The following is a 13,538-nucleotide window of genomic DNA, read 5'->3' as shown; positions in this document are numbered from 1 at the left end:
GGGAAAGAGCTTTTCCCTGGAAACATTTCTGTGGCATACCCAGCCCACTGAGCAAACCAGGAGGCCGGGTACACTGACACTTTTATGCTTAAATTGCCCCCAAGGAGGAAATACAGGACTGAACTGCCTAGACAGAAGAGCCATGATGAGCCATGTGCTATGTTCTTACTTGCGTGAGGCACTGAGCCCGTTCACTCCACAGGCTGTGCTTCTGGCACCTCTTCAGCTTCATCCTCCGGTTCTGGAACCAAGTCTTCACCTGGGTGGGGAAGGGAGAGCAGAGAAAATGTCAGCAAAGGCGAAGGAAGAACAAATGTTACCAAATTCACAAGCCGGAAGAACCAGAGGGAGAGTGACCAGATGGCAGAGATACATGGGTAGCAGCAGATAAAAGCCTTTAAGAACTCCTGGGGGTTGTTGCCACGGGGAGAGGTCTGTCTAGCAGCCTCAGCAGGTGGCTAGTGCAACTGTGTGATGGGGGAGGGGGTGGATCTGTGTCAAGAGACGGTGATAGTTGTGAAAAATCGACTCGTTCCAATCATGGAGGTGAATGACTGGTCTAAATCAGATCCACTGACACCTCTACAAGCCCCCTGCACTACAGGCAAACTTCTAAGACACTGTTTCTGCATACTTGTGAAGAGAGAAGGGACAGACTTGCTCCTTGTACCCAGCAGTTCCCAAATTCAAAGCTCCTTTGCTGGGGCGAATTCCAGGGCCATTTCCCCCCGGGCTGTGTCTGGGCTGTGAAAGCAGCCTTTGAGACTGTCCCACCTGTCTTGTTCCTGACAGAACCAGTTCAGTGTGCGCTGTACGTGTGCACTTACAATGCACGTATAACATTTTTAGTCCCAGGGCATTCAGGCCATCATGCCCAGCTCTGAGATCCATATTCCAGGCAGATTTTGGACTTGTAACTGTGAGACCTTGTGCCCCACTGCCCAGCCTCCCCTGCTTTATGAAGGCATAATTTGAGGCAGCATCATTTCACTACATGCAACCTACCTGGAGATCAGCAGAGACCCCAAAGGGCAGTGATGTGTGAACCTAGCAGCACCCACATGGAGTGGGGAGCAGGTGTCAAGCAGCCAGGCAGTGCTGAGTGTGGAACATTATTAGATATTGGACAAGATAAGTCCTGGGAGACACTAGCAAGAGCTTTCAGCATGTCACAGCCCCACGATTCAGAGAACTGATGCATGCCAGGGTTTCTGTGAAGTTCACAGTGCATGGAAAAATCTGTGAAGTGCTGTCAAGCCCAGGGTAGAGACTGTTTGTGGTGAACAACATATTCATCACTGGGTTTGCAATTCTACTACAGGTGTTGGCAACAGAACCCTTAACTGACCCCTGACTTGGGAGGCCCAAATGAGGTGCCACTGACCCCTCTATCCGCAAAAGTACTTCTGATCTCTGGGCATGAATAAGCAGGGGAGCGACTGTTAGCTGGCACCTTTGCCTCAGTCCCTGCTGGGGGCTCATCTTCCCATCCTGTCACTTCCTTATGTGACCACTCAGCCACTGTGAGATCAATATACTGTGGGTCAAAGTCTCTGTGTTCACCTGCTTGTAGGTGAGCCCCAGGGCAACAGCCAGCTCCCGGATCTGCTGGGGACTGAGGTACTTCTGGCTCTGGAAGCGCTGGTGCAGGGTTTGCAGCTGCTCCTTGGAGAAAGCTGTACGGCTCTTGGTCTTCCTCAGCCCCTCCATGCCATTTTCTCTGCCCTTCTGAGACTTAGCTGTAGGTTGTGGGGACGAGGATGATGAATGTGGACTGGTGGCTGAATCTGGTGTGAATTGGCTGAAATTCCCAGAACTGGATGAAGGTGGGGATACTTCTATAAATAAAAAGACAATGAGAAAAGGTATGAGAGACAAAATGTTTAGCTGTAAGGGTATGAGCATGCACCCTGCCTGCTGTAGAGCTCTTTGCCTACAAGACAGGAGCTTTCCTGAAGCAAAGGTTTGTGTGACCCTCCTCTCTTCATGGATCTGTGAGCACAGACAAGCGCACTGACAGTGAGCAGCTTCCCAGGTCAGTCCCGTCTGGGATGCTCATGGCTCCCCTTTGCCAGGAAGAAAAGTCAGGGCAGGGAGTGGTGCAAGAGTGGTGCACATTGGTTCACAGTGAACTATCCTCCTCCAGAAGGCCTCATCAATATTTCAGTCTGAGTGTGGTGTAAAAAGGCCTCGTCATGACTGCAAGCACAGCTCTGGGTTGGTGGCTGGGCTCCCCAAAACTGCCTGCCCAGCAATACCAAGGCACTCAATAGAGACAAAACAAACTCTAACCAGGGTGCATGGTGGGGCAGAGCAGCCAGTGCTCACAGTGAGGGCAGCTGGTGGAGAGCATCAGGCATTGGATATTGGCTCAGTCCTGTTTGCCTTTGTCTCCCACCACAGACTGTGCCACTACTGGAAACACATGTAGGTGGGGGGACCTATTTGTCTAAGAGGGGCTTTTGGTGAGAGAAGAATGAAGGAGAGAAATTTCACATGGAGAAGGAGAGGGAGAGAAAATGTGGATGTGTGAAACAGGTGAAAGGAGCCAGTAGTTCTGTACCAGGGACATACGGGACAGAATTCAAGAGTGCAGAGGAAGGCATTCAAGCCCCTTCCCATTTGTCTCGGTACATGTCTTAAGGGGTCTCTGTTGATGGCAAAGTTGAGATCAAGACCTAAAGGAAAAGCTTCCTGAACAATCTGGGCTACTAGTGAAGCCAAAAGCTGCCAAGATGCAAAGTCATTCAGCCTGAAGGAATAAGAAAATGTGTCAGATGCCAGATTACCGGGGTTTGAGAGAGCCTGAGATCTTCTCAGGCCAACCCTGACTGAAGGGCTGTGATACCAGTCACTCCTCTTTCCCCTAACTACAGTGATGAATCTGCCCATCCCTCCCTCCTCCAGCTACTCCTTGGCAAACTGTGCTGCATAATCCATCCCCTCTCCTCCTACTGGAAGTGTAGTGAATGGGGCAGTGCCATTTCAGTACCTACCTTCTGACTACTGAGCCCAAATGTCTCCCAACCTCCTTACCAGCCACCCTGAGAGCTGTGGCACTGAGACACCCTCCTCAACCTCCAGAACATATATCCAGTGCAAAGTTACTGATGTCCTCTGGAGGAATGGGCTTCCCACACACCCTACAAAACCTTTCCCTCTTCTATCCTAAGCTGAGAGCCTACTAAGCAATCACTCAAAAGCCTTGGGGTGCTGTTGGACCTCAGAAAGGTGTCCACATCTGTGGTAGTGTTCCCCTTGTTACTCTCCTTACAGAGCCATGCCTGTCTCTGTGGTGCCTGCCACTCGAGGCTTGCCTGCTCGGGGCCATTTGCTGTCCCTAGGAGAGGACACAACCCAGAGCAGGGGCTGGGTGAGCAGCTAGGGGTGTAGTGGGGCAGGTTTCTAGTGCTGGGGAGCAGGGCCATGAGGACTGCAAAGGGATTCTGTCTACAAGCAGGAAGAGGCTGTCAGCAGAAGAGGTGCAAGGGCCTGTGGTGTTATGTGCATGGGGCTAGATTGCACAGCCTTGAGGAAGCTGAACATCCGTGACCTGGCAGCATGGGAAGCTAAAACTTTGTGTGGGGTCACAGGATGCTTGGCTCCTGCAGTCTGTGCAGTAAAAACCTTGTAGGCAGAAAATGAGTATGCTGGGAACATGGGCTTGGAAAACAGGAAAGTCTCCTGTTAGGTGGGAACCCACAGCAAGACCCTGTAAAACTAAAGCTCCCCCAGGTTCCTGCTCGACTTATCATCCCAAACCCCCATGAAACCCCCATGCGCAGCTCGAGCTCAGGACAAAAATGCTCCCTCGCCCATGAGAAGAGAGTAAAGGAGAGAGGAAGCAAGAAACACAAACAGTGCAACAGGCAGAACATGCAAGCCTGTGACAGACCCACTCCCACAAGCCCTTTGACTTCCACAACTGGGCTCTCTCTGAGAGAAGTACAGAGGAGAGTGTTTGAAGATGGGGTTTAAGTCTGTGTACCAGGCCCACCAGGGGCATAAAGGAGTCCATCTGCCTGCTGCCTTTGTCGGGCAGGCAGCACGCAGAGAACCCAAGCCTTTCTCCAAGCTACATGGCAGGTAGCCACGTGCCAAGTAGCCATAGTCACTCTGCCTGAGCCTGTAGCTTTCTACAGCAATTGACAGCTTGAAAGTGGCACCCCAAAACCTGGTTCTCCTCCCACCAATTTACCTTGCTGGAGTGTTGCCCTGCTGACCACAATGTGGGGCTGGGTGAAAACCTGCTTTTATCAGCTCTTCTATTGCCACTCACTGGAGTGGGAGAGGAATGGCAGGAACAGAAAATGTCACTGCCGTGAGGCCTGGGACTTTTTGGTAAAAAAGGACAAGGCAAAGCAACAAGAGCACAGAGAGGAGAGGGAAATAGAGGAAAATGGCAAAATGAAAGAACCAGTGAGTAACAATGCTAGATTTAACAGAGCAGATCTCCCAGCACCCAGTAATTCAGAGCAGGCCTTGGCTCATATTTAATAAGCCCATAAAAGGTGCAAGGAGTTTGTAAGGGGATAAGGGATGCCCACAAGAAGTATCTCCAGGATCTGTTTCTCTCGACAGCATGCACGACAGCACTTAACTAAAAGGATGCTCAGACATTCCTGCCCCAAGAACCATGAACTTCCATAAGACCAAGTAGTCACACTGCCCTTCGGCCTGGAGCACAGATCTGACAGTGCCTCAACTCTTGCAGGCTCTGGTGAGGTTTAGGAAACCGGTCCACAGTCACCCAAGAAAAGCAGCACGGAAAAGTGGCGTGACTGGCCAAGGTCACCCCTCCTCCTTGCCTACCACACCGCAGTTTGCCTAGGTCACACACTAGGAAACCAAGGCAGGGAGAGAGAAAAATTCACTCCAAGTCATTTGAGCCTGACCTGGGACCAGAGGTATCCTGGGGATCAGCTCCAGTATTTAGCTGAAAGGCCTTACCTGCTTCGTGCCTCCTCCCTCCTGCCTCCGGAGACTGCCTAACCCCGGCGGCTCCCGCAGGCCCGGCCGCCGTGGGGGCTTGTCCGGCCTCCCCCGCCGAGTTCCAGTAAAACTCCAGGTACCCCATGCCAGCCCCGCCGGGGTGCGCCTGGTACGGGGGCAGCGCCAGGTGCGCGCACATGGGGAGCAGCTGAAGGGGCGGGTCCCCCACCTCAGAGCAGATGTCACCCTCACCTGGGGGCAGGTCTCACCACCCAGCTGAGGTAGCCCCGAAGCGCAGACAGGCCTTTATAGCCGGCCATTCCCTGCCTGGGACCGCAATATTCACCGTGGCCCGCTCCTCCGGGCTCTTTGTCATGTTAAAGAAGCTGATCGGTGGGGTGGGGACAGAGCAGGGGGGAGGGAAAGTCGCGCACAGCATCAGGGCTGAAATATGTCCCCTCTGAATTCTTCCCATTCTGCAGGTTCCTCAGTCACACCTGAGCAGGGTCTGATCCAGAGCCCCAGGACGACTCCTCCTGCTTGCTTCTTTGGGCTCTGCTGAGCTTGTCCTGCCTCAAAATCCCTGTACAAGGGATTTTGTACAAGACAGCTTTGGGAGAACACATCCCAGCCAGTCTCCACCAAGGGGGAGAGGACAGGAGGGAAATCTGGCGCTGAGCTGCTCCATACCGTGCCAGCCAAACCCACACCCTGGCCTGAGTTACCCACAAACACCCCCTACTGACCTGGCAGCACTTCCCACGCTCTAGCTGCAGATGTCAGAGATGGAACAGGGGGGAAATGAGTAAGAATTAGATCTGAGGGCTAGAACATACCTTTTTTTTTTTTTAACTGTAAAGGAATTTCCTTCATACAGGCCTTCGAGGGAGCCAGCTGAAAATGTGTTTGGCCCATCTTCAACAAACCTGTGCCAGAGCAAAGTCAGAAACACTGGGCAAATCACATCCAACACGAGATCTCACTTTTCAGAGCAGGCTCAGAAATCTGAACTGGCTTGTCTCCAGGGAGACAACCAGCAGAGACATTTTCACTGGAGAGGTAGGAAAAAATCGAGTGTACGTAAGGTTCACAGCTAACAGATTTGCTTGCCCATGGCCTTTCAAAAGCACATCCTTTCATTTGTGTAGCCTTGGCTGTGGCCTTTGCCAGGTTGCTGCAGGTTGGTTTCCTTTAAGACAGGGTTAGCTGATGTTTCCTGACATATGGCCTACCCAAGGGGAACAGGCACATGCAGAGCTGTTCATTAAATAACTAAAGGTAAGTGAGTGAGCTACAGAATTCAGCTACAGGCCTGCAGATTGGGCTTGTTTTGGTCCCCTCTCATCAGCAGGTTTTGCTCTGCCTGTATTTAGGAAAATTTTATTAGTTTAGTCTCAAAAGACATTATGAGTCTCTCACTAATGTCTGTTTCTCAATAGAAAGACAGAAGTCCCAGAGTTAATTAAAATACTTGTTGCTACAACCAGCCCTGTTTTGGCACCAGGACATGTGCATGCTTCCTGTCAGAAGCTCAGCACTGAAGGTGTTGATCCACAGAAGTGTAAAATGATTTCAAATGGACAGTCCACTCACCCCCCTGTACCTCATTACTTCACAAATGCTTGTTGCTGCTTTCATCCCAAGCCTGGGCTAGCATCCCAGTACCTGTCCAGCAGACCAGAGAGGGACACCTGCTTGCTGTGAGTGTTCAAATATCAGCAGGGAGAAGATACACACAGGTGGGTGAAAGCAACAGAAATAGGAAGTAGAATTTAGATCAGTGAAAAAGGATGTAGAACAGCACTTCTGCCAGGACTTGTGCTGCTCTGTGCCCCATGGCAGGTCACTAGTCCTGGCTTCCCTGTCTGTAGAGACACTTTCCCATGAGGTGCAGACTGGAGGGAGCCAAGGACCTGGCTAGACACTCTTTAAATTGACACGGAGTTTTGTGTTTTCCGTTTGCATTAAACACTTTTTTACTTTACAAACTGCAGGGACTGACATATCTCTGCACAAGAATGGCAGGTTTTAATGTTCACTTTATGTGAAAAACTTAAAACGAAAAAGGGCTTTTGAGCACATCTGCCTCAACAGAAACCCCAAAACATCCTGAATATGTCAATTATGCTGCAACAGCCTCTACAATTTGGCTTTGGCTCATGCCTCCCTTCTGAATCATTCTACATTTCAGAGCTGCAGCGCCACAAGAGCTGAGATCACTGTCCCTCACATCTGCCCTCAGGCCCTAGCTGATTAAGCACAAGTTACATGAGCTGTACAGAGCTTGGGACCCCACTGGGCAGCTCCCCTGCCACCAGTCAAGGAGAATGTTATGCTCTCCTTCTTACTCAAGCCTGGCCTGTTACCATATGTTGGCATTCAAGTTTTCATGGCCTTAGGTGCAGTAAGAATATGAAACCAAGGTAGAAGACCTGCGAGGTATCAACATCTGTTTTAGGATTGTTGAACCTGAAGACCTGGCAGAAAACATAGTGTGGGTGCTGGTGTGGGTGGCAGTGGGTCTGTGTAGCTGTTGGGAGTTTCCCTGCCTGAGCACTTCACACTTGATCTCAATGATTTCAGCTTCTTCTGAAGGTGTCTGGGATCTTTCCTACAAAGTGCCCAGAGGCCATAATAAACCAAAGTAGTCACTTGCACTACAAAGTCCCTCCGGGCAGCAGCCTGGGAGCAGGGTGGTGTCACTCCTGGGAGCAGAGCCACCTGCCCAGCTGGACCAGTGAGTGGGGCAGTACAGAGGGAGTCACCTCCCTGGGGGCAGGAGGGGGACCAAGGGGCAGAGGAGCTGAGGGAACCTCAGGGCCTCACTGCCTGTGGTTTCAGAGCAGCAGCATCTCTGAGGGAGCAGCTTTGTCCCCCACAAAACATGTGACACAGATGTGGCTTGGCATCAAACCAAGCCTGGTTGGTTTGGTACTGTTCTATTCCAGGCTGAGCCCAAATACTCACTGTTATCTGACAATGATCTCCATGAAGGCATTCCCAGGCTCAGGCTCGTGGCTCAGAGGGCTTTTTGATATCTTAAACAACCTTTGTCTACTCTTCTGTACCATGAAGCTGTAAGCACACTTCTTTACCAAAAAGAGGGTAAATTCTTCACAGCGTGGCAGTACCAGAATCTTTCATTAACATCTAAGCCCTTTGCTTCCTCAGAGATGGCACTGAGCTCTCTAGCAGTCACAGCAATGAAACAGTAGCCTGTCAATTGCCAGGTGAGCCTGCAGAGCAGGTCAGAGTAGCTCAGGGATATTAGTTTCTCCTGAAGAAGGACTCAGAGGGAGTAAAATGAAAGAGCTCAGGTCTGAATAAAGACACTGATTCTGAGATGTCTGTGTTCTGGCAGTGTCCCATGGCAGCTAACATGCAAACAAGGCTTGGCATCTATGGCATGGACATAGGTAGAACAAGAACTGAAAGTTAAATCGGACAGCAACCTGAAAAGACTTGGCTATTTAGTCACAGTTTGAGCCCTTGTGATTCACCACTTCTTGGTGCAGCTCTGCCCCACAGCCTCCTCAGTGACAATGCAGCCGATGCCACCAGGAGCAGTCTCACTGCTTGTGCATTTCTGTTTGCCTGGCAGAGCTGTGGCAGTTTAGGCTCCTGCGGTTTAGGTGCCCTTCTTGCTACCAGTGTACCAGGAAAACACCAAGTTCCTTGGAAGCTTGGCCTCCCCAGAGCCCACTCGGGGAGTGCAAGAGGAGCACCTCTCCCCAGAGATGCCTGCACTGCAGGTGAGAACCTGGCAAACCTCCAGAGTCCTTTTGGGCCATACAGTCTCTTTCCACAACTACCAATATTGGCAAACAAGTACTTTATTCTGTCCAAGTTGGCTTTTTTAAAAAGTGTGCTTTTCACTCATTGAACTTGCTGAATGTGGTTTTGGTAAATTATTCAAAGAGTGTTACTACAGTTGTTTTAAGAAAAAGGCTTTGATAGTATTGTTTTCTAATATTTCTCCTTTTTTTTTTTTTTTGAAGCCCCAAACAAATGTCCTGCTTTGTTTAAACGTTTGTAGGGTTGTTGTGATCACTATTGATAGTAATGGCTTAATCAAAAGACATTTTAAGAGCAAAAAATTGGAAAAGTAATGCAGTTTGAAGGAGAAGAAGCAAAGTAGTTGAAACATTTCCACATTGCAGCATTACCACTCTGTTGCCCTTTTAACCACTTTGTTACACATGTTAATTCTTTAATTGTAACTTGAAGTTGAATTTGCTTCTCTTAAAGCGCAATATTTCTCTCAGAAGACTTTTCTTTTGGTGACTGATGATTTTCTACATTTTTTCTTTGCTTTCTGTGAGACTGTGCTGTAATCTAGTCAGATCCATGTGCTTGCCTGGTGTCACAATGATCTTGTGCTCTTTATAAATATTGTTAATGAGTCTGCACCAGAAAAGGGGTTTTTTTCCCCCACTAACACACGTGGCCTTCCTGAACTGAGACTAGACAGGGGAAAGGAGATTTTATTCCAAAAAATCATAAATGTGCTGCTACTTTTTGGGGTTTTTAGGTTTGTCATACTGGGCTGGAAAATTCTGAAAGGGGTAGAATAACTTCCCACTGAGGGAATATAGCCAAATTTCATTTGGGTGATCATAAAAAGAAAGAGAAGGAAAACTATTCCTTTTCTCTTTTTCCACTGTTCTCAGCCTAAGGCTGGTCAGAACTGCTACTTTGCTGTTCGTAGCAGCCATCCAGAGCCACAAAAAAAGTAAGTTAAGACCCCTCAGGGCAGAAAGATGTAAGGGGATCTACGGTAACACCTACCTAAAAAGACTGGGGGAGGGTCTAGGAAGTCTGCAAACCTTAAATAACATTCATAAGTATTTCCTAGCTGCCTTCATTTTTTCCTTCTGTAAATGTAATTTAGGACACAACTTCACACGTTAAGCGGTTTTAGCTCATGAAGGAAGGGAACAGTCTGCAGAGGGCCCCTTCTCTTAAATTACTCAGAGTAATAAAAGCCCAACTTATTTTGCTGTGCAAAATTTTTCAGTAAAATCAGTGAAAGGTAAAAATTAAAATCTGTGCCAGACCCATACATATATGTATACATACACATTTAAATCCTCTCCTCTCCTTTCCTCTCCTTTCCTCTCCTTTCCTCTCCTTTCCTCTCCTTTCCTCTCCTCTCCTCTCCTCTCCTCTCCTCTTGCAGCCAAGAGCAGGCTCTCTGCATATGGTCCTGTGACGATGTCGAAACAAACCAAACATGAGGCTCCCAAATGTCTCCTCTCCTCTCCTCTCCTCTCCTCTCCTCTCCTCTCCTCTCCTCTTTTTTGTAAAATCTGTGTAGTGAGAAAAAATATACAGGCCAAGGAATGAATGGGCTTTGTTTCCAACAAAGCAGTTTAGGACTGTTGATCATTACCATAAGATGGATTTTTCTGCTCACACATCCTTCCTGGAGTCCTTCACACAGTCAGGCCTTCAAAGAGAACTGTAGTTTGACGCTGATGCCAAGAGGAAGATGAAACTGGAAAAAATGATCTGCCAGTGTTGCCAGCACTCCCATGGTCTCCTGGGTCTAACTTGTAGGATTTTACTTCCCATTTTGCCAAAAAAAGATGTGATCCCTGTAGGCAGAGGAGAAGGCCTGGACAATATTACCACATCAACCACTTTTAATCTTGTTCCAACATCTCTTGGAATGTAGTAGACTCCTCTGCTCTCACACATCCTTCACGAAGCCCAGTCTACCTTCTCTCTTCAAGTTTAAAAGGCATCTGTGGTTACTCTCCAAAGCAATTTCTCTGGATGTATGGCTACAAGTTATGGCAAATACAGCAAATTCTCATCCACTCTGATGCTGCTGTGTGTTTCCCACTTCCCAAAGTGTCTGTCTGTGCCAGGTATGTGCCACCAACTGAAAGAGATGTGAGAGTCCAGCATCAGAAATGGAAGGTGGAGTTTCCTCCCTATTCAATATGAATTTTCACTTGGAAGAAATAAGTTTGCATATTAAGTTACAGCAAGGCTCCACTCCAGATCCACCATGTCTAACTTCCCTGGAATAATGGATCTTAATTGCTGTTAAAGTCATCTGTGGTATATTTTCTCCCCGAAAGGAAAGGAGGGGAGGGTTTTTCTAATGCTTACATTTTTTGTAGTACTTGAACTGTTTCCCCTTCTCTTTAATAAAAGCTATGAGGATTTTTATTGGTGGTTATTGCCATGGCACCAAGCTGTCTGAAGCCTTGGAATCTCAGATCATGTTTAACCATTTTGTGCCATGCACAGCTTTTTAATCTAAGTGTGCATATAGAGAAAACACTCTCCCACCACTGGAAAACTCACCTGGTCCTTCAGAGATGTGGTCCCTGTGTGACATCCCCCAGACTTGCTCCTAGGCAAATTTTCCAAGGAATTCCCACTTAAACCTAATTTAGAAAACTGCAGGTCCCCATGGCTCCTCTGCCAGTTCAGTTGTCAGTACCTGTGAGTACATCCCACTCAGCCAGCACTTTGATTATTAGGTTTTCACCACAACATTTGAATTGGACTAGGATCAAGATACACTTTCCATGTTCCTTCCACAGTTTTCACTCATCTTGCTCCATGACCAGTGGATCAGTGCACAGTCTCATAAGGCAATGGTGAAGGGGTCTTCAATATTTTGTGAGGATGTGGCAGACAAGTTGAGGGTGAGCTGGTAGTGAAAGCTGCCCACAGAACAAAGCATAAATAAGCTGTTGGGACACCTGTGCAAGGGTGTAAGTTACAGAGAGAGCAGGTGATGGATTTGGGCAGGGGGGAAGAAAGTTAGAGGTTTCTCAGTTGCATTAAATGCAGACAAAGGCTGCCTTAAGGGGGTTATAGGCCCTTGAATATCAAACCTTGAAGACTCTTTGACATATCTAAGACTGGAAGAAGAATGTAGTGTGCTCCTTTTCCAGTCACCGGCTCTGGTATCTGGGATTCCACTAGCCCAAATGTGCCAGGAATTAAGTCTCCCCAGACAGAGATAACATAGCAGAGCTCTGATCAAGGGACTGATACCAAAGGAGCAAATCTTTCAGCCCCAGGGATGAATCATCAGGGCAGTTTATTCCAACCTTTTCTCCTCCTTTCAAGTATCAGGTTCAATTGCAGCAACAGCAGCACAAAAGGCTTCGTCATTCTAGGTGCTGAAAAGACAGGGAAAACACAACCAGGAGGAATGGAATTCACAGGTGATACAAGCCTGGGAGGGTGTTGCAAATACCACAGAGAACAAAGAAGTGATGCAAGGAACCTATCTTGCTCGGGCAGGGAGAAAGAAGAAAAGATGGGGGCTAGTCATGCACCTGAGGAGAAAGGATCCCAAAGGTTAAGTATTCAAAGGGAGATGTCTAGAAAGCACAGCATGGGAGGGGACAAAAAAAAAAAAAGGTAGGCAGAAGAAATGCACGTTTGCCAGCAAGCACTTGGCAAAAATCCTTATAATCTTATTTTCCTGAATGGGCAGACTGAGGCTGCATGTGGGCTCAGGAAAGGGCCTGTAATTGTACAGCACTGGCCACTCCTTGGTTAAGCAGAACCAGCTTGTCATTACAGAAAACCTTTGTCATAAAGCTAAAGGGCAGCACTAATACTGCCCACAGTTATGGTGAGATTACACAAAGAAGGCCACATCCTGTTTTGTATGCCCTGCAAAATGTGGGGATGAGGAGGAAAGAGAACCCCCAGGGAAGAGCAGCAGGCACAGGAGTGTTATAAACCAGCTTCTCTCTGCCTAGCAAGTATCAAACCAGAATTGCAGCGCCTCAGCCTCTCTGCTTCTCAGCAATCTGTGGATCTGATCTCTGTTTACACACAGGGGGAGATCTGTCTTGTCTGAAGGCATTCCCACTGCCAGTTCCACTCAAGTTGCCCTACCTCCTACAAAGCAGGTGAGGACAGGTGGAAAGGGCTGAACTGGAAGGCACAATTCTGGGAACTCCGATGAAAGTAAATAAGGTTGTGTGTCACTTCAGCACCACCAGTTATTCACAATCATCTCACCGGTACAGAGATGAGCTGGAGGGCCAAGCCAGATCTGGTCCTCTGCCTCATCAGTGTTGGCTATGTCAGCTGATCTTTCAGCAGGCTTTCCTGGGACATCAGTCACATCATTGCTGGATCCTAATAAACTATGTTGTCAATGGGTCTGCTTCCCCCATGAAACTGAATTAGCTCTGCAGGGAAAAGAGAAGCGAGACCATTGACTCCACAGGAAGATAATTTATCTCTGAAGCCTGTAACTCAGGTGCACACCTGGAGCCACAGAATTGCTGCTGAGCTGTAGTCTGGCTTGGGCTCTGGTTCGGTGTTTGGGGGTTTGGGTGGGAGGGAAGGGATTTCATGTTTTGTGGGGTGGTGGCATGGCATTCATATTTCAGAGTGCCCTGTGCTTTGGCATGTCAAGATTTACCCCTGAGTTGTCAGCTGCCCTAAAAGATGTTTACTGATAATTACATTGCAGATGAATCTAAGCTTTGCAAGAATTGTGGGTATGGGAGTGAACGTCAGCCATCTACATCTACATATATATATATATACATATATATATATATATATATATATACACATATGTTCTCTCTTTGACACTATGAGACACCGCTGAG

The 13,538-nt window shown here is 48.2% G+C and overlaps 1 protein-coding gene across 1 annotated transcript in view; it reads right to left on the bottom strand.

Annotated features, from left to right (window-relative positions):
* LOC103616669 (homeobox protein NANOG) overlaps positions 1–5,131 on the bottom strand; it is a 6,635-nt gene extending 1,504 nt beyond the window's left edge. Inside the window, exons 1-3 of the mRNA XM_008634885.2 lie at positions 4,951–5,131; positions 1,564–1,838; positions 170–259 (exon numbers count right to left, since the gene is read on the bottom strand). Coding sequence (XP_008633107.1) covers positions 170–259; positions 1,564–1,838; positions 4,951–5,131 — 546 coding nt within the window. The remainder of the gene's footprint in view (positions 1–169; positions 260–1,563; positions 1,839–4,950) is intronic.
* Positions 5,132–13,538: the final 8,407 nt, after the last annotated feature.

The sequence above is a fragment of the Corvus brachyrhynchos genome, unplaced genomic scaffold (genome assembly GCF_000691975.1).
Source record: "Corvus brachyrhynchos isolate BGI_N302 unplaced genomic scaffold, ASM69197v1 scaffold44, whole genome shotgun sequence".
Taxonomy (NCBI): Eukaryota; Metazoa; Chordata; class Aves; order Passeriformes; family Corvidae; genus Corvus; species Corvus brachyrhynchos.
Note: the sequence above shows the minus strand (reverse complement) of the source record. Positions and strands in the feature narration are given on the sequence as shown.